This window comes from Chlorocebus sabaeus, chromosome 11, assembly GCF_047675955.1.
Source record: "Chlorocebus sabaeus isolate Y175 chromosome 11, mChlSab1.0.hap1, whole genome shotgun sequence".
Classification (NCBI taxonomy): domain Eukaryota; kingdom Metazoa; phylum Chordata; class Mammalia; order Primates; family Cercopithecidae; genus Chlorocebus; species Chlorocebus sabaeus.
Window position 1 is genome coordinate 93,240,494 of NC_132914.1, and position 22,171 is coordinate 93,262,664.

Here is a 22,171-nt window from a genome sequence, read left to right on the forward strand (position 1 = left end):
CCATAATACCACCATCAGCCCTAACAAAATGAACTATTCCTTGGTGTCATTTTATACCCAGCCTGCATTCAAATCTTCCCAGTTGTCTTAAAAATACCTTTTTGGAGTTTTAAAAATTAAAATCTAAACATTTTATGGTAAGGATCCTAAAGTCCTCTTTTTAATCTACAACAGCCACCCCTGCTCTCCACACCTTACACCCTACACACACTAACTTTTTTTTCCCATGCCATTCATTTGTTCAAGAAATGAGGTCCATTTCTCTGTAGAATTTCCCATGTAATCGATCTGACATAATGTATCCTTATGATGTTATCGAACATGGTCTTCAATCCTCATATTTACTTGGTTAGGTTCAGGTTCCATTTACTCAAACATTTTTAATAGAAGAAAAGAATGAAACTGCTTACTGTAGCTTTCATTTGATCACTTCTGATGGGTTGGCCAAACTGAAAATAAACTTCAAGGTCTGAAAAAATCCTGTGCTGTCAGCTTACTAAATATTAGAGCCATATTCACCATTTCAGCCTACTTTGACATGGTACTAGCTGGGTGAGTTGATAGAATTTTATTCTTCAACTCTAAGTAGACTCGTTATAGTAAGTTTCCCATTTTGGCTATTCTAGCTGTCAGGCAGATCTTTGAATCAAGTGGCCAAGAATAATAAAACCCTGCCCAACACACTAGCATTCCTAGACCTGAGGGCACCTCCACCACTCTCTGGGGGTGTAAAGACCAGTTTGAGAGATCTGAGGACATAGAATACTGCAACAGAGAGTCCTGCAGCTATCCCAGGTGTTGTGCTTTGAGAGCAAAACCAGAGTCAGGCTGCTAGCCGTGCGAAGATGGAAATGGCACTTCTCTCACAGAGGCGAACCGATCTGTCTCTGACACTTAGTTGTGCGTGTGATTTCTTTGATGGGGACCGAGCAGTTTGCCACTACTGCGTACACAAAAATAAAGTCACCTAACCTCCCAGCGTGTGGTTGCTTGCTCATTCTGCTTTCATGTAGGTATGTTTTCAATCAGAATTCAGGCAGGGGATACAAGGTTGAGGAGTAAGGGTTTCAGTCAAATCAGGTCCTGATTGGATATACAGTCTGAGGGTGACTTGCATATTTTAAGTTAAAATGTCCAAATTGCTTATCTGTGCAGTTGGCAGAAACTGACAACCTGGTTTCCATTGCTGACAGAGCCCAGATTGCCTTAGATGATGCTAAACCATTTTACTGTTTCCTTTTGAAGAGTTGACCCTATGCCATTCACTTTTTTTTCCCTTCATACCCAAAATTAATCCAAGACATCTACTCTTAAGAGACCAGTAACCTCTCTGTTAAATAGCAATTCTGCCGAATGGGGTCATCTGCAAAGCCATATTTTTGAGTTATTTAAGAACTGCTGGAGTGTCCTGGGTTTTTTAAACCAGCCACTTGGTGTATAACTCTTTCTAAAACATATCACATGTAATTGTAAATGCTTTTGATGACCTAAGGTTTACTATTCTACATAGGCAAACTATGAGGCATGTGATTGAACACAGATATGCCCTAGAACTTGTGGTACAGGCCCTGGCATCACCTTGCTGCCTATCATTTGCTGCTTTGACATACAATTATAGATGCACCTGGAAGCTCTTCTGAATAAGTTAACATGGCTTTCTTTTCCTACATTAATTATTGAATCCAAAGCCCTTCCCTAAGTGGTTTGTTTGTTCTCTGAAAACTTTTTTTTCAGTTTGGGAAAATGCATGGGCTTTGGGATCCAGAGAAATTTTTTTTTTTTAAGTTATCACAGCATGATGTATGTCCTTCACTCCCTTCCTTCCTTCCTTCCTCCATCTCTCCCTTCCTTCCTTCTTTCTTTCCTTCCTTCCTCCCTCCTTTCCTTCCTTCCTTCCTTCCTTCTTTCCTTTCTTATTTTAAACTTTTTATTTTAAAAATTTGGAAAACATTCATTTTGGGGGAAGATTTTATTACTCCATCATCCTAGCATTAATCACTTTATTTTCATTAACTTCAAATTACTTTCTATCTCATTTATAGGTACTACTTGGTTTGACAAGTAGGATACACCTATGACATTTTTGATAATCAGATTGCCTTCTTTTGTTGAGCAGTAATTATCATCTTACAGTATTTTAACATGTTGCCTCCAAAGGTCACTAAAACCAGATTAGGTATTTGCAACATCAGGTAAGCTCATTTAATTTTATTAGCGTCCTCATTCTGGATGCATGAGTTCTATGGCTTGGATATCAAGGCTTTTTTATCTTTAGAAACTTTCTAAGTTTGACATCTAGAACTGAGTGTGAATGGCCAGAGCTATTACCTTTATATTTTATCCACTTTTGCAAACTTTAATACTATATTCTTTTGGCAGTAACTGTCTTCCTGGGAGGACGATTATGAAAATGAGTAACAGTCATCTTGGAAAAGTATGTTTTCTTATTTAACATAGAGTTTCTCCTAACTCTCAGTCCCCATCTACTAAGACTCCCTTACCATTATAAGACAGCATACTGTCTGTTTTAATCACCCTCCAACAAAGCTCCCAAACCCGACATTAATAGTAAATATTCAAAATGATGTCCTTAAAGAGTAATTTCAACTCACCTTCTAGAAATCTAGAAATCGGAGCAGGACCTGGCCCAAACTTTTCAAATGACCTACCACCCCTTTTAGGGTAGAAAGCTAGTTGGCTCAGGTATGAACGACTCTTCATTCTGGATGAAAAAGTAGTTTTCTGGTAGACTTTCATGTTATGGTTCATAAGTTTTTCCTGCCCAAGTGGAAAAGTTGGAAAGAATTTTTAATATACCAAAGTATGTTATCTTAAAATCAGTGATCATATATGAAAATAACATTTGCAACAAAAATCTTAACGTTAAAACAACAACCCCACATTCTTCTCTTTGAAGGAATGTGTGTTGTTTTAATTTCCTTCTCATATGAAGCTGAGACCATTTAACTTTCATTAAATATGTACATCACAAATACAAGACTGGAAAATGTCCTCTCAGCTTCATTTTCACAATTTAGTCTTGCTCAAAATGCAGTTAAAATTTGGAAATTCCGGGCTGAGTGCAGTGGCTCATGTCTGTAATCCCAGTGCTTTGGGAGTCCAAGGTGGGCAGATCACCTGAAGTCAGGAGTTCAAGAGCAGCCTGACCAAGATGGAGAAACCCTGTGTCTACTAAAAATACAAAAATTAGCTGGGCGTGGTGATGGGTGCCTGCAGTCCCAGCTACTCAGGAGGCTGAGGCATGAGAATCACTTGAACCCGGGGGTGGAGGTGGCAGTGAGCCGAGCCCACACCACTGCACTCCAGCCTGGGTGACAGAGCAAGACTGTCAAAAAAAAAAAAAAAAAAGGAAATTCTAAGCGTTGGTTCTGTGGAATTAAAAACTTGAGAGGAAAGGGATCTTCCCAGTAGATATTTAAAAATTAGGCTTGTGATTTCATTCATCTTCTCTTAATTTAATTTTAATTATATTCCACAAAACCATACAACACATGCTGAGGAACCATCACATACAGATGAGTCTGTTGTTGAGCATTTGTAGATAATTTCCCTATCTTAATTAGGGTAGACAAAGTCCTGTAATCAACTTTTACCTCTGGGAAAAATGAGTAAATCTACTGAGATGTGAACCAGGCGATGTAGGTGTGATGACCACACCAGTGGTGAGATTAACTCTGCAAGGCACAGTGGGAAAGTTAGCCTTATCATTGATCTAGCTTCATACCACATAATTTGAAAACAACACCCCCTCCTCCACTTTCATCCCTTCTTCCTTCCCCAGCACACACATATACATTGTCTTATCCATATCTGATTCTTGAAGACGCACCTCCTTTTATCTCCTCACCACTAACACCCTTTTTTCCATCTTCTCATCAACAAAGATGAACACCCCTTCCTCTCTTTTTCCTTGGCATGCCTCTGTTACTGTATTTCCTCCACTCTGAGTTGCCACTTATTGTAGGATGTGCTATTATTTTACTCACGGCCAGTGATGTATGACATCCCATCTATGGAAGCTAGATACCAATTTCAGAAATGTAAAAAATGTGGAAATGTGGGTGTTGGAATCAATGAAGGACAGTGTGCCATACTTGTCCTACTGGACTGCTGTGGTGTATCTCTCTTCCTCCGTTAGGTGGCGATCTTTGCGGTGCCTACTGTCAGCTGGATGTTTTTCTGTCGTTTGTGTTCGCACTGTCTCCCCATCATGGTGTGAGGCACACACCACCTGTGTCTAGTTGACTCCATGTCTTAGCCCAGCAAAGTTCATAAGAGCAATATATAAGTGGATATGATTCTAACATTAATTGAGGTTGTGATTTTAATTAAACCTTACCGTTTTCTTTGCTTCCATTTCATTTTCTTTGAAAAGAAAGAGATCTCTGAAAAAGATCTTATAAGGCCTGTCCTCTTTGATTGAGCCATCCTTTACTTTATCTGTTAAAAAAGAAAGAATGAATGAATGAATTCTGTCATCCTTCCTCTACTGACCAGAATAGTAAGTCTTCCACCAGCCGGGGTGCAATGAATGGGATGCAGGGGTCTCTGAGAAGGTAATGTTAAAAGAAAAACTTTGGCCAAATTAAATTTGAAGGAGTTTAGTTGAGTAATGAACGATTTGTGAATTGGGCAGCCCCCAGAATCACAGCAGAGTCAGAGACTCCAGGGATGCCTCATGGTTAGAACAAATTTATAGATAAAAAAAGGGAAGTGAGGCACAGAAATCTCAGGTGAGGTACAGAAACAGCTGGATTGGTTACAGCTCAGCGTTTGCCTTATTTGAACACAGTTTGAACACTCAGTAGTGTATCAGTGGTTGAAGTACGGCTGCTGGGATTAGGCCAAGACTCAGCTATTGTTACAGGGCATACTTCTAAGTTAGGGTTTCAGTTTTGTCTGTCTATTAAGTTAGGTAGCAGTTCGTTCACAAGGATTCAAATATAGAAGTACGGAGTCCTTCTCGGGCCATATTTAGTTTGCTTTAACAGTAGAATGCAGACAGCCTTGCTTCCACATCTCCTGGGTAGGAGCCACAGCATCTCTGTCTGTTTCCCACAGCGCTGACATATCTCTTACTGCTTCATGAGGAATGAGTTGATAAAATAAGGAGGTCTTTACCAAAATAATAGGATAAAATTTTGAGATTTTTTTTTTTTTTTTTTTTGAGATGGAGTCTCGCTCTGTCGCCCAGGCTGGAGTGCAGTGGCGCAATCTCGGCTCACTGCAAGCTCCGCCTCCCGGGTTCACGCCATTCTCCTGCCTCAGCCTCCCGAGTAGCTGGGACTACAGGCGCCCGCCACTGCGCCCAGCTAATTTTTTCTATTTTTAGTAGAGACGGGGTTTCACCATGGTCTCGATCTCCTGACCTTGTGATCCGCCCGCCTCGGCCTCCCAAAGTGCTGGGATTACAGGCGTGAGCCACCGCGCCCGGCAAATTTTGAGATATTAATATGTTTCTTCTCACCACTACACATATGCCACCATTACCCTTACACCTCCATTTCAACGGCAACAGATAAAGCCACTACCCTTAAGGAGAGCCTCTGCCCAGATTAGAGAATCTTTAAAAAGGAAGTCAAAGATAATACAAAGTGCTGGAGAGCACGTGGAGAAAATGGACCCAAATACGCTCCTAGAAGGAATGTTTAAGTGGGGCAGTCACTTTGGAAAACAATCTGGCAGTTCCTTAAAAAGTTGAACATAGAATTGCCACATGACCTAGAAATTCTACTGCTAGGATATACCAAAAAGAAATGAAAGCATAGGTGCTCACAAAAACTTGTACATGAATATTTAGAGCAATATTATTTATAATAGCCAAAAAATAGAGACAACCTAGACATCTGATATGGTTTGGCTGTGTCCCCACCCAAATCTTATCTTGAATTTTAGCTCCTATAATTCCCACGTGTCATGGGAGGGACCCAGTGGGAAGTAATTGAATCACGGTGAGGGGTTCATTTTTGTGCTGCTGCATGATCATGAATAAGTCTCGTGAGATCTGATGGTTTTATAAAGGGGAGTTCCCCTGCACACACTCTTGCCTGCCAAGGTGTAAGATGTGACTTTCCTCCTCTTTCACCTTCCACCACAATTGTGAGGCCTTCCCAGCCATGTGGAGCTGTGAATTCATTAAATTTCTTTCATTTATAAATTAGCCAGCCTGGGTATGTCTTTATTAGCAGCATGAAAACAGATTAATACAATATCCATCAATTGATGAATGATAAACAAAATGCAATATTTCCATACAAGGAACTCTTATTTGCCCAGAGAAAGGAATGAAATACAATACGTGCTACAACATGGATGAACCTTGGAAACATGTTGAGTATAAGAAGCCAGTAACAAAGGACCACACATTGTATAATTCCATTTATATAAAATATCCAGAATAGGCATATTCATGGAGATAGAAAATAGATGAGTGGTTGCTTGGGGCTGGAGGGTGGATGGGGCCTAGGGATTGATGGCTGAGGGAAGCAGGTTTCTTTTGAATGAGTGAAAATATTCTAAAATTGGCTGTAGTGATTGTTGCACATATGTTTGCATACACTAAAAACCATGGACTCGTACTCTTAATAAAAAATGAAGCCTGGCCATTAAAAAGGTACAAGAAAAGTCAGCTGAATTTCTGCGTGGACTTCCTGTTTTTATTTATAACATTTGATATGACAAAAAAAATCTTTCTCTCTCTTTATTTCTTATTTCTTACTTTCTAATTCTTGGGATGTGGCACAATGGAAATCTTGGTGTTCAAAATCAATAATGAAGGTCAAGTGTATTTGTCTATTTTCACACTGCTATAAAGAACTTCCCTGAGACTGGGTAGTTTACAAAGGAAAGAGGTTTAACTGACTCACAGTTCTGCATAGCTGGGAAGACCTCGGGAAACTTACAATCCTGGTAGAAGGCTAAGGGCAAGTGAGCACCTTCTTCATAAGGTGGCAGGAGAGAGAAACATGAAGGAGGAACTTCCAAACACATATAAAACCATCAGATCTTGTGAGAACTCACTCACTATCACAAGAGCGTGGGGCAAAACGCCCCCACTATCCAATCACCTCCCTCCCTCAACACATGGAGATTACAGGTCCCTCCTTTCACATGTGGGGATTCTAATTTGAGATGAGATTTGGGTAGGGACACAGAGCCAAACCATATGACCAAAAATACTGGGAGCCTGGAGTTGACACCTTAAATCAGAGATATGAAGAGGATTCCTGAGGACACATTCCCCAACCCATACCCCACATCCCTTTCCACCTCAGCCTCACAAAAAGACTCCACATCCTCCCAGCAAGCAGAGGGCCTATGAAGAAACTCAATGATTCTTGCCCCAAATCACTAGAATCACTTTGGCTCCACACAACTCCAGAGATTCTGACTTAATTGGTCAAGGAAACATCAGCACTGGAATATTTTGAGAGTCCCCCAGGTGGCTGTAATGTATATCCAGGGCTAAGAGCTAGTGGACCAAAGTTTAAGGAATTAATGGACTGGAGCTTAAAGTCTACCTGAGAAGCAGCCATTTGCTCAAGGATTTAGCATAGAAAGTGGGAGTGGCTGGGATTATAGAAACTCCAGACATTTTTCTGTAAGTCATGGGTTAGAGGGAAAGAAAATTGCAGAGTGGAAGTCTTGGATTCAACACAGAGTACTCTGATCATCTCCTATTCACCCTGATGGTGATGGAGGGATCCCCCATCCTAAATACTATGAGATGGCTGAACACATGATACCCAACACTGGACAGATGAGACTGAGAGCAATTTATAAGTCATATATACTCATAGTCTGGGGGATGAGAATGCTGCCTGCAATGCAGGGCCACATGGGAACTGCCCTCAGGAGCACAGTGAATCACCAGTGGTGGGAGGCAACTTTGTAGTAACAAAAGGCTGAGGTGTCCCCTGGTCCCCACAGGAGGATGTGATTGACTTGTTTGAATAATTTCATGGCTGACAGTGCAGTGAAACCCATTAGGCTGAAGACCAGGTGGAATGCAGCTGGTCCAGTTGATAGAGGAACTAGCCAGGCAGGGAGACTTTCCTGGTAGGTGGAGGTCATATTTGGCAACAGCAGGAGGATTTATGGTTAGGCTTTTGGGGCCCTGTGAGGCTGAAATATGTCAAGGCAGCACATAAAATTTTAGGCCTTAAAAACATGAAGTAGAAACAGCTGAGGATGGGTCCAGGCAGCTGGACTCTGGGACAGCAGAAGTGTGGATGCGCAAAGCCAGCAGGCTGGAGACCAGGAGGGAGCAACAGAGATTGAGGACCCAAAAGGATGTGGGGCTGGGTGCCTGTGATGGTTAATCGTGTGTGTCAACTTGACTGGGCCACGGGTGCCCAGATGAAACATTATTTCTGGGTGTGTCTGTGAGGGTATTTCCAGGTGAGATTAGCATTTGAACTGGTGGACTCAGTTAAGTAGACTGCCCTCATCCATGTGGGTGGGTCTCATGCAATCTCTTGAGGGTCTGAGTAGAAAAGCCTGAGGAATTAGGAAGTCACTTCTTCTTTTCTGCCTCACTGCTTGAACTGGGACATCTCATCTCATCTTCTCCTATGCTAAGACTGGAACTTACACCATCAGTTCCCCTGCTTCTCAGGCTTTCTGAGTCTGATGGAATTACGTCACCAGCTCTCCTGGGTCTCCAGCTTGTAGATGGCAAACCATGGGACTTCTCAGCCTCCATAATTATATGAGCCAATTACTCATAGTAAATCTCCTTCCTATTGGTTCTGTTTTTCTGGAGAGCTCTGGCTAATACAGTGGTGTTTCCAGAGTCTGTGGACCTATGCCTTATATACCATCACTCCCAGGCCAGGGCTGGGCCCCAGACATCCCAATATGGAGCCACCGTTGTCCTCCAGGGCATGAGTTATTGGTGGGCTGGACACCTCTTCCCCAATCAGCCTTCTCTTCTTCCAAGAGAAACTCTACAAACTTAGATTCTGCCCTATCCCAAGTGTCTTAAAATCTTTAAAGCCTGAGTTAAAATCTCTACTGACCAAGTTTAAGTGTCTTGGAATTGACAAGATGATATTTTTGTGCCTCCAAGTTTAAAGCTGAGTTTATTTCAGTTACAGAGAAATAGAAGAAAATTAAATTTCTGAACCAAGTGTATTAGTTTCCTCTTGTTTCCATAATAAGATATCACAAAACTAGTAGTTTAGAACAACAGAAATGTATTCTCTCCATTCTGGAGGTCAGATATATGAAATCAAGGTGTTGGCAGAACCCTGTTCTCTCAGTGAAGCCTCTAGGGGAGGATCCTTCCACACTTCTAGCTTCTGATGGCTCTAGACATTCATTGGCTGGATAACGCCAACCTCTGCCTCCAACTTCACATGGCCTTCTCCTTTTCTTTCTTTAATAAGGACACTTATCATTGAATTTAGGGCCCACCCTAAATTCAGGAGGATCTCATCTTGAGATCCTTATCTTAATTACATTTGCAAAGATCCTTTTCCCAAATAAGGCCATATTCCCAGGTTCCAGAGGTTAGAATAGGAAGGCCAACCATCTCTGGAGGGCTGCCATTCAACCCGCTACACCAAATTTCCTATATTATAAACTCACCACATGAACTAGCCCCTAGGTAACCCTTCTCCCTGTATTTCTTTCCTAGTCACATAAGACTAGGGCTGCTGTAGCAGATTATCACAAATAGGGTGGCTTAAAACAACAAATGTAGTCTCTCACAGTTCTGGAGGCCACAAGTTCAAAATCAAGGTGTTAGCACCATTGGTTCCTTCTGGAGGCTCTGAGGGGGAATCTGTTCCATGACTTTCACCTAGCTTCTGGTAGTGAAATTCCTGGGATTCCTTGGATTGTAGATCTATCACTCCAATCTGTTCCTCCATTCTTCACACGACCTTCCCCTCTGAGTGTCTGTATCTCAAATCTTCCTTTCTGTTCTCTTATAAGGACACTAGTAATTGGATTTAGCACTTGTCCTAAATCCAAGAAGATCTCATCTTGAGATCCTTACTTTAATTACTTTTGCAGAGCTCCCCCTTTCCAAACAATGTCACATTTTCAGGCTGTTGGTGGAAATATCTTTTGGGGTCTGCATTCAACCCCTTACAGCACCCCATACCTGAAATGTACATCAAATTCCACCATTAATCATAGTCTTCTGCCTCAACAAAGAGTCTCATTCTACCAGCTCTTGAGCAAACTGGACACTAGGCTCAACCTCTCTCCAACACTCCATTTTAGCAATAAGGGGTCTGCTTAGTTCTACAAGTCAAATGCTAGTAGCTGAATCCTGGCTCCTTTAAACTCTAAACTCTAATCCTCTCCCTTTTGTTACTATTATATTCTTCTCTAAGTTGCCTTGCAAATCCCTGCCATTACTAATTAACAACCTTGGGAGAAGCCTTTCTGTTCTCTGCCTCACTGTATTAGTTTCCTACTGCAGCTGTAACAAATTACCACAAACCTAGTGGCTTAAAACAATACGAATTTATTTTCTTATACTTCTGGAGGCCAGAAGTCTGAAATGAGTCCTTTGAGCATAACATCAGGATGTTTATAGGGCTGTGTTACTTTTGATGGTTCCAGGTGAGAATCAATTTCCTTTCTTTTTCCAGCTGTTAGTGGCCGCCTGCATTCCTTCATTTGTGGTCTCTTCCACCATCTTCAAAGTGCATCACTTTAGTCTCTACTTCCATTGTCACGTCACCGTCTCTGTCTTTGATATTCCTTTTATAAGGACTCTTGGATTATATTAGGCCCATTGGCTAATCCAGGATAGCCTTCCCATATCAGGGTAATTAACTTAAACACATTTGCAAAGTCGTTTTTGCCCCGTAACATAATGTATTCACAGGGTCCAGGGATTAGAATGTGGAAACATTTGGGGGGCCATTATTCTGTCTACCACACTCACACAGTCTCACTCCTTTCTTAGCCTTGCTCCTTACTGACACTGTATTTGTCTTGTCCTAATTCTTCTATTTATTCACTAATTCATTCATCCACTCATTCATTCATTCAGCAAATGCCTATGAAGCCTCAACTATGTGCCAGGTACTGTTTTAGGCACTGATGTTACAATGGCGAAGAAAACAAGGATGGCTGCTCTTGAGGATCTTATACTGAGGTGAAGTGGGGGTTTTGGAAATAGAAAACATAAGCATTAATATAATAAAGTAACTTTTATAATATGTTTTAAAGTAATAAAGTTCTGTGGGAAAAATAAAGCAGAATATAGGAGGGCTGGGCTGAGCAACTTTAAGTAGAGTGGTCAGAATGGGTCTCACTGATCAAGTGGTATTTAAAGGAGTTGAGAGAATCAGTCAAGTGGATATCTGAGGAAGAGAGGGACTGGCTGTGGCAACGGCCAATGCAAAGGTCCTGAGGCAGGATCCTCTCTTGTATGTGTTTAAGAAAGGCTAGTGTAGCTGGAGTGAAATAAATGGGGTCGGGGGACTGTAGTAGCAAGGATAATTACTTAGTATCTTGTAGGCAGTCTTGAAGACTTTGGCGATGACCCTCAGTAAACTAGAGAAGCATCAGAGGGCTTTGAACAGAGAAGGAATGTGGTCTGACCTACTTTACACTTTGTAGTTGGATAAGAAGAGACTTGGAGTAGGGGAGTCAAGGGTTGAGATCAGACTAATTCAGGTAAGAGGTAATGGGCTGAGACCAGCACGGCAGGAGTTAAATGGGGAAAAGTGGTTGGGTTCTGAGAACCTTCTGAAGGGAGAGCTAACAGAATTCCCTAATGGATTGCATACGGGGTGTTTTCCCTCAAGCACCCATTTATCCTTCCTTCTTTCCCTCCTTTCTTTCTTCCATTTGTTTCTTCATTTTTTGGTATTGTTTCAGGACTTGATTTTATTTTTTTAAAATCATATTTGGAGTACCTACCAATATTAAATATCTTTTTAGAAATCATGGCTTTCACTGTCTCCAGTCATACTGATGTATTCATATTTGAACCCCGAGCAGCTAGGTTAGTACATAAAAGGCACTGAAAAACTGCAGAATTGATTTAACTGCATAACATAATCTTAAAGTACATTAAAGTAGATCTAAATTAATAGAGAGATGAGTCATGTTTGTAGATAGAAAGACATGATTTCATAAAAATGCCAATTCTCCACAAATGATCAATGGATTCCCAGTAATATAAGTACATAGTCCCACAGGAGTTTGTCTAAACTTGATAAGTAAATTCTAAAACTAGTAAGGAAAACCAAGAAACAAGAATAGTGAAAACCCTTCCCAAGAGGAACAGGAAGGGGAGATTGCTCTGCTGTGTATCATTATGGAGCTACAGCAAAGGGAAAGACAAATTCACTAATGGACTAGAATGGAAATCTCAGGAACATATCCACATATGGAGAAAGGAGAGACTGTTCAAAAAACGAGTTGGGGAAGATGGCTATTCTCATGGAATAAAAGAAGAAATTGGATCTTTACCTCACACTCCATACAAAAATTAACTACAGATGAAATAAGCATAAAATTGTCCCCCAAAAACCTTTAAAACAAGCAGTAGAACCTACAGGTTATATCATTTAGGCCTTTGCTAGGGAAGGATTTCTTAAAAACATACAAACTTAGTAACTATACAAGAAAATATTGATAAATTCGGCTACATTAAGATTAAAGACTTTGTTCATCAAAAGACACCATAAACAAAGTGAAAGATAAGTTAAAACTGGGAGAAAATATTTGTACTCCATACAGACGACATAATTGGGATATACCATATCTACAAAACTACAAATCAATATAAAGAGCACTAACAACCTAAAGACAAATAGAAAAAAGACTGTATTAAATAGGCATCTAACAGAAGAAGAAATACTTATGGTCAATAAACATATGAAGAGTTGTTCAACTTCATTAGTTATCAGAAATGCAAATAAAGACCATAATGAGATCCAACTTTCACCCATTTGATTGGCAAAGCATTAAAAAATTTGACAATACCAAGTGTTTGGAGAGGATATAATTCCACAGGATCTCTAACACATTTCTTGTAGAGATGTGATTGACACAACTACTTTGGAAAACACTTTGACATTATTATCTGAAGTTGGATATCCGGCTAATGTCAGATTCAGCAACTCTATTCCTAGGTATACATGCAAGAGAAACTTTCTTGTGTACCAGGAGATGTGAACAAGAATGTTTATTAGCAGCACGATTTAATAGCAATAAGCTGTAAACAACCCAAATATCCAAAGAAGCGTCAACTGTAAACTATAGTACATTTGCATTTTGTTATATTGTATAGCAGTGAAAATGAATGATCTAAAACATACAACAGTATGAATGAATCTTAAAATATAATGCTGGCTGGGCATGGTGGCTCACTCCTGTAATCCCAGTAGTTTGGGACGCCAAAGTGGATCGCTTGAGCCCAGGAATTCAAGACCAGTCTGGGCAACAGGCAACATGGCAAGACCTTGTCTATAAAAACAATTGTTTTTAAAAAATTGAAATAAATATGTATGTATGTGTATATATATAATGTTAACTGAAAAGTTCTAAAATATGATAGTCAACAAGATATCCTTTTTTAAAAGTTAAAACTAAAATGAAAATTATGCTCTTTAAGACTACGTATATACAGTATAAAACTATACATACAAATAAAAAAGTAAAGAAATAATCTAAACAGACTTCAACATGGTGCCTGGCTTAGGGGATGAAAGCCAAGGGATAGGGTATGTAGTTATCATCAGGATGTAATTTCTTGTGAAGATCCTTGTCTGTGGGTTCTGATGGGTTCAAAGATTCATATTATGTTGTTAATACATAATTGTATTAATCTTAAAAGAAGGCTATGGGTCTTAGGGTACTGGTACCAAATATGTCAGAACTCATGCTACTTGTCGTGTTGTGAGTAATAAAGTCCTTTGTCTCTGACCCAAGGGTTTTGTATCTCTTGTCAGCATCCAGGAAACTGTAGCAAGCTAACTTTCTAGTATGCAAGTAGAAGAAAATCTTAGCCCTGTCACAGTTCTTTACAAAGTAATATAAATCCTTTAATTAAAAAAGGCATCATCGGCCAGGTGTGGTGGCTCACACCTGTAGTCCCAGCACTTTGGGAGACCGAGGCGGGTGGATCACCTGAGGTCAGGAGTTGGAGACTAGCCTAGCCAGCATGGGGAAACCCCATCTCTACTAAAAATACAAAAATCAGCCGGGCATGGTGGGCACCTGTAATCCCAGCTACTCGGGAGGCTGAGGCACCAGAATTGCTTGAACCCAGAAGGCGGAGGTTGCAGTGAGCCGAGATGGTGCCACTGCACTCCAGCTTGGGTGACAGAGAAGCTCTCTGTCTAGTATCCCATTATTCCATTCCCTGGATGTATTACAGTTTATATAACCAGCGCTTTCCAATGGATATTATGATTGATTCCAGTCTTTTGCTATTGTAAACAATGCTGCAATAAATATTCCTGTACACGCATTTTTAATCACTTGTGTATGCATATCTGCAGAATAAATGCTCAACATGGCTCCTTTTAAATGCTTTTTTTAAAAAAATGGTAGTGGAGTAGAGACTACTAGTGAACCCCCAATATCCATTCTTCCTTCTTCTATAAGAATAGAACCCTAAATGAACACTCAGAGTAGAGGCTATGTTTCTCAGCCTCCCTTGGAGGCAGGTATAACCACGTGGCTACGTTTTGGCCAAGGGGATGTTAGCGGAAGTGGCGAGTGCAACTTCAGGGCATGTCCTCGCCTTCCCCTTTTCTCCTGGCTGGCAGGAATATGGATGTGACCACTGGTGTGGAAGCAGCCCTCTTGGACCAAGAACATAGCCCAGGAACAAGCCAGAAGGAGTTGGGCCCCTGATGTGAACCTCCGTATGGAATGCTTGCATCCAGACTTTACCTGAGTGAGAACAAACGTTTATCATGTTTAAGCCACCGTTGTTTTATATTTTCTGTCACTTGCAGCCAAACTTTTACATTGTAAATACAAATAGTGCCAAATATTCCTTTAAAGAGAATGCCTATAGAGTGCCTGAGTGCCTGTTACCTATTACAAACTCTTAGTGTTATCCACATGTTAAATCTTTGTCAGATTTATAAGTGAAAATCATAATTCCTTATATACTAATAAATCCTTATTCCTTGTATGCATATAAATAAGCAGAAGGAGACTGGGCACGATGGCTCATGCCTGTAATCCCAGGTCTTTGGGAGGCCGAGGCAAGTGGATCACCTGAGGCCAGGAGTTTGAGACCAGCCTGTCCAACGTGGTAAAACCCTGTCTCTACTAAAAACACAAAATTAGCTGGGCGTGGTGGCGCATGCCTGTAATCCCAGCTACTTGGGAGGCTGAGGCAGGAGAATCACTTGAACCCAGGAGGCGGAGTTTGTGGTGAACTGAGATCACGCCAATGCACTCCAGCCTGGACAACAAGAGCGAAATTCTGACTCAAAAAAATTAATTAATAAAATAAAATAAAATAAATAAAAATAAAAAATAGGCAGAAGAATGAGATGAGAAAGGATGGTAAAGGAAAGAAGAGGGCAGATTTTCATAAAGTTTAGTTATATATGTCCTGGAATGTCCTGGACTATGACAAACAATTGAGTTAATTGTTTTATGTCATGAGAGACTGGGGCAATCTAGCTAAATATGACAATTTAATGCACCCTCTGATTTGCAGATTTTTTTGAATTACAAAGTAGAACAGAATCTTCTCTGCAGGTAGTTTATAAACTCATTACATTTTATATTTATTGTGTAACATTCTCCTTTTCTTATGCTCACAATCTGCTATGGAGCCTAACATTACTAGGCCCAAACAAGAATATATTGATTGATCTCTTTTTACCTCCAGAATTCAGTGTTGGCGATAAATTTGAGGACATTTTGTTGCCTGGCCCTGTTGAAAGAAAAAAAAAACATTAAAAAAATTCTATGAATATCATATAAAAGGCTAAATTCAACTGCCAGTGACTCCTTAACAGTCCTTATAGCTTTTAAAAGCAGTGAGCACACTCATACGCTTTGACCTAGCGATTTCAATTCTAGTATCTTATGTCAAGAAAATAATCAGACAAGCAGCCAAAAAAGCATGTGCAATAATGTTTGTTCAGTGTCATTTCATAAATACAGAGTTGACCAAATAGCTATGGTATATCTATAAAATGAACTACCAATTGGCCCCTTAAAATGATGCTGTAGTCACTATTTACCTCTGTCCATGGTATCGGTTGAAAAACAAAACATTTCAAAAGAGTAGGGATAGTGTGCATTAAAAAACGCATGGAAAAATCTGAGAGGTGTTTTGAAATGCTGTTCATCAAACACGAATCGTGATTATATGTGATTTGGTGCAGTCTCTCATTTTTACTAGGTTTGGGATTATGGTTAGGTGATTGAGGCACTCAACCTTAGCTGCAAAACTTAAGAATTGCCACAATAAACAAACAAAAGCAAAACAAAAAAAAACAACCTGCAGTTATTATGATAAATTGTTAATGCAATATATTTTTATAAAATTCCAAATAAATGCAGGAAAGTCTATAATGAACAAAATATCAGAATTGTAAATACAGACAGTATCTGACCCTGTACTTGTGTGACCCTGAGAGCCAGTACCTCACTCTCCTCACCCAAACCCTGGCCTACAGAACTTGTCTCTATTTAAAATTCTGTTATTTCATTTATCATGAATTTTTTACATTAATTTATATATTTAAAATAGTGAATTAAAACATTGCTTATTTTGATTACTGAGTTTTTGCTTTCTCCTTAAATTTTGTGCCTGAAGCTGGAGCTTCACTGGCCTTACTCTAATCCTTGTTCTGATTTCTATACTTTTAGTATCATTCAAATTTCTCAGTGAGCTGGTGTAACTCTTACAATGGGAAAATAATAAATTAATATTATTAATTTAATAATAAATTATTATTAATTTATTAATAATATTAATAATTAATAATATTAATAGTTAATAATAAATTAATATTATTAATTTAATAATAAATTTAAAATAAATTAAATTAATAATAAAAAATAAATCCCTAAAATTCATTTTAGGGATAAAGGACACCCAGGAGTTTGTATTTAAAAGTGTGCCCACAACAGAAACAATGGACAACACATTCTATTTGGGGCTGCCCATTTAAATTTGTGCCTCAGGAATCTCAAAGAGCTATATTTAAGAGCTAAATATCCTGGAAGCAGAGCAGCAGATGATACAGAACACAGACTCTGGAGAAGACTGATTTTTGAATTTTGGTTTGGTATTTTCTTATGTGTGAGCAAGTTCATGTATCATTCAAAAAACATTTATTGAGTAAATAATATGTGTCGGGTACTGTTCTACGTGTGAGGGGCGGGGCAATTTTTAAAAAGGCAAAAAGAAGAACAAAAACCATTGTCTTCATGGAACCTACATCTTAATTACTCAGCATCTCTGAGCCTCTGCTTCCTGTTTCATAAAGTGGACACACCTCTTAAGGCTTTCTTGAGGATTCAGTAGGCAACGGATTTAACCAAGTGGGGTGCCTGGCTTACAGACCAGCTCAGTAAGTGGGAACTATTATGTACTAATATTTACTAATTAGCATCTGATTTTAGTTCCAGTGGTTATAGAAACAAAGATTTTTAAAAATTATGTTAAAGCTTATAAAAGAGAAAAAAATGAATACAAACCTATAACAATGATATTACACTTTTTCAAATGACCAAACATTTTTTCACAGGCATTACATTCATTCTCACGGGTGGAAAAGAAAGATTGGTAAAAAATTGGTGACAACCTGTGGTTGATGAGTATTTGGAATTTGGATGGCTAATACTAAAGATTTGTAGATTTTCTTAATTTTACACTCTGTTCTCATCTTCACTCTTAAGATTCTGATCACCTCTTTCTTGTCACATTTTCACTCCTTTGATCCTTCTATCTAAATTCACTCTCCTTCCCACTCTCATTCCCTTTATCCTTAAAGTCTTTCTGCAATGAGCATCTTTATCCATGGGTTCAAGGACTTTTTCACTCACAGAAAAACTGGACGCTCTGTTCCTCTAAGCCAGTTGCTAAGAGTAGATGTCTGCTCTTATTCTGTCTCATATAGTTCATATAACATGTAAATGCAATCAGCAGTCTCTAGACGTTGTTACACATCTATACTTCCATATGCATGAATTCCCGTATTGATGAATGAAGGGTTGGTGAACAAAAGGGAGGGAGAGGAACAGAACCAGTTATTCTTAGGAAGGGATTATAAGGTCCCCTTTCCAATCAGTGGATGTCTTTGTTGTGCGAAATAAAATTAGCATGATGGCTAAACAAAGGCTCTGTACCAAAAGAGAGGGAAAATGTAATTGGGTTGCATAGCAAATGCTTGAAAATTCACATCTTAAATACACGTTCAAATCCAACTTCCAATAGATGAAAAAGATCAAAAGTTCAGAAATATCAGGAATGTAAAATGGTGATGTATAACCACCAGCCATCCTTTTTAGAGGTGGCATAAGCTAAATGATTAACAGCATAGACTCTCTCTGTGTCCCTTAATCCTCACACTTTTTTCAAGAGGAATGATGCAAATAGTGTGTACCTTGTGGTATTGTTAGGTAAGTTACTATGTCCAGCCTTTGGATGGCCTCAGTTGCATAGTAAGTGCTATGGGAGTGTAAGCGCATGGAGAGGTGCACTCTGAGGGAGGAATGTGCCTGGTGTGTTTCAAGAATAGTGAGGAGACCAGTGGCCTTAGGCACAGTAAACAAAGGGGAGAGCACCAGGTGAAGCCAGAGAGACAAGTCCAAGATCACTAGGGCCCTGGAGGTCATTTTCTCAGTGAAATGGAACCACACAATGAATCACTCTGATGCTGAGCTGAGAAGAGACTGTAGAAAGGGAAAAGGGTCACACAGGGAGATCTATTAGATTACAGCCACTGGGGGGCAAGAGATAATGCGATCTCTTGGGATAGCAGTGGAAGTGGTGAGAGGTGGTTCGATTCTAGATGTGTTTTGACAGTAGAGCCTACAGGATTGGCTGATGGTTTGGATGTGAAGTATAAGATAAAGAACTGATTGCAGAAAGGATGAAGCTGCCATAAACTGAAACAGAGAAGGCAGTGGGGGAAGGGGCAGTTGGGAAGATCAGAGGCTCATTTTGGAACATGTGAAATTTGAGATACGTATTAGATATCCAAAGGGACATGGGTGTAATGTATACTGTTCTTTCAAGTGAACACCATGCTGGTTGATTTCATTAATTGTTGTATTCCTTTAATAGCTGTACAATTATATGTGGTCTCTGAGTCAGGTCCCTTGACAAGTGTCATTGCAAGGGTAGTAGGAATGGTACTAGGGAAAGGCCCCCGGCCTTTAGGGGCAGGTTGGTTTAACTCCTGCCTCTGACTCTTATTCACTCTTTCTCTGGGTCTGGAGAATTACGCTTAATGCACCACAGAATCTTCTATCAAGTATGAATAATAACACCTTCCTTACAGGCTTGCTGCAATTTTCAAACACAGATAATATATGCAAAGTGCCTGCTCATAGCTTGTAAAGAAGTGATCCCTTATACTTTTCTCAAAGTAAATATTGTCCAGATCCTTCCTGTTTCTGGCCCACTCTGTCAACTGCCACCATTTGAAATGGAAGCATAACAACTACTTTTCGTAAGAAACTACCAATCAAAGTTCTTGGAACCTGGTCATTGGAGAGGAGTCTACCAGCAATATCAGTGCAAATCTGGGGGACCTGTTAAGAATCGTGTAGATTCTTAACATTCCGAGCTCCAGGGGAAGTGGGGAAAGAGGAGTGGGATTTGATAAGGCCCAGTCCTAATGTTCTAAACCAACTCTAAATAAAATGAATAATAACACTGCCTACCAGATGTTATTCGAAGCAGTTTGTTTTTTGCAACAACCCCCTCTAAAACCCAATGAAAATGAATTTCTAGATGTGAGAAAAAAAGTAATGTTTATTTTCACATGCATATACAAGGATTTGGACCGTTTCTCTCAGACCCAATGCCCTTCCATTTTTTTCCCCACCTCCTCTCCGCCTACCTTGGACAAATACTAGGAAAAGGGGCTGTGAACTGTGTCCTTGGATGGTGTAGAGAGATCAGAGCTAGCAATTTTTGTTTACCTAAAAGCCAGGAGCCACTGGGTCCTTGGCCTGCTTAGACACATGCTGCCTCTTTTGACTGGATCAGAGCACAGCACAATGATGAGGAAATTACTTTCAGCTTGACCTTTAAGGCACTACTGGCGTCAGACTGTTTAGTATGGACTTTTCTGTTGACATTTCTGATTGCCCCTTTTGCGAAGTAAAAACAAAAAAAACAAAACAAAAAAAAACCTGGAGGTCAAGAGGAAGGAAGGATGGGTTAAAGAGTCAGCATATACCAGTCAGATAATGTGAAAAGTACTTTATAAGAGCTGCTATCAGGATGCTGGTTATTGCCAAGGAAAAATGTGTCATCCATATCCATCTATAACCACTGAACAGTAATGAAGGAGAGAAATTCACTCATCCTTTCTGCTTTTGCAAACCTCCTGTTTGCAGGAGCTTATCAGGTAATGTTGTCTGTCTGAACTGTGAATCAGATGCACAGTTCACTCACAAACATAAATACCTATGAAAAAGAAATATAATTTCTTTTAGACTCACCCAGAACTTGCAAGCTTTAAGTACATGGTCTGTGAAGTCAGGAGAGGAACTATGCTATTGGCTGAAATCTAATCCTTAACTTAATTGGCCAGCAAGACAAATAGCAGGATTAAAATAAACTAATAATAATAATAATACCTATTACTTGTTTAGAGCTGGGCACTGGGCTAAGTGATTTATATTTTATTTTAATTAAAACTCAGACAAGCCCATAAAGTAGAAATAGCTCTCCCTGTGATAAGGATGAGAAAATGGAGGCTTCAAGAAATTACTGTAAATAAATTCCCCAAGGTCAAACAGCTCATAGGAAACAGAACTGAGACTAAGACAAGTTTATTGAACTCTCTATTTTTCTATAGTTTTAACCCATCCTTTATACCTATAATTGCATAGTTCTGCAAATATGCCTAAAATTGCAAAATGTAACTGATTAAAGTCTTCAGCAGAAATTTTATGACATAAAATTGTAATATTTCTCTGTGAATTAGTGACTTTATGTGTTTCTATTCCCCACTATTTCTACTTCTCTTTTTAAAGACATAGAAATATATATGTATAAGCTTTTTAAAAGCTATGCACACACACACACACACACACAACCTGTTTGTGATTGTATTTATGAGCTGTATTTATTTGCTAGTGCCATTCCTACTACCCTTCCGGCCCATTCTGTCAACTGCCACCATTTGAAATGGAAGCATAACAACTACTTTTCGTAAGAAACTCCCAATCAAAGTTCTTGAAACCTGGTCATTGGAGAAGAGTCTACCAGCCATATTAGTGCAAATCTGGGGGACCTGAATCAGCTTCATGTAGAGTCTTAACATTCCGAGCTCCAGGAATGGAGATAGCGCTCCGGGAGAGGGCAGAGTAGGGGAAAGCTGTGATGCCCCCTCCCCTACCCACCGTTAAGGTCTCTTTCACTCACATTGTCTGTATATTTTCCAATTTGTATCTTTCCTCTCTATTTCCTAACTGATCTCTCTTTTATAGGCCATAATATGAAGCTAAATTATATTCTTATTCGTTGTGGTCATCTAAAAGAGTTTTTGCTTTCTGTTCTAGGTGTTTTTAATGACACGAAATTAAATTTTATATTTTGTGGTTTTGCAGGCTTAGTCTGCTTTTATAGTATATTATTTGTGTCCACATGTATCATTTTTATGGTAAAGTCTTTGCTGGGCAGGAAAAGCGCCTTTCCTGTCTTTGTATGTTCCACAAGACTTAACACAGAGCTTGTAATAAACGTGTATAAACGAAATTAAGTAATTAAGGACTCAAAACAAAAGCCTGTGCCTGGCAGTGTTTCCATAGCAATTGGTAGCAGGAAGCGACGAGGCTGAGAATCACAGACTATCTTCCATAAACTTGATTCTGTCTCCAATTTTGGTCGCAAGTTGCTTGTAGACCCCACCAGACACTGCTGAGGGGTGGGAGGGGGCATGCGGAGGGGCGGACACTGAGCTGAAACCTGTTTTACCTCAGCGAGTTTGAGTTTGGATCCAGGAGCCTT

The 22,171-nt window shown here is 39.6% G+C and overlaps 1 protein-coding gene across 1 annotated transcript in view; it reads right to left on the minus strand.

Moving 5' to 3' along the window:
- The window catches only part of CCDC38 (coiled-coil domain containing 38), a 59,798-nt gene extending 43,901 nt beyond the window's left edge, over positions 1-15,897 (minus strand). The window contains exons 1-3 of the mRNA XM_008004303.3: positions 15,851-15,897; positions 4,361-4,461; positions 2,613-2,778 (exon numbers count right to left, since the gene is read on the minus strand). Of these exons, the coding sequence (XP_008002494.2) occupies positions 2,613-2,778; positions 4,361-4,461; positions 15,851-15,887 (304 nt within the window). The 5' untranslated portion in view covers positions 15,888-15,897. The remainder of the gene's footprint in view (positions 1-2,612; positions 2,779-4,360; positions 4,462-15,850) is intronic.
- Positions 15,898-22,171: the final 6,274 nt, after the last annotated feature.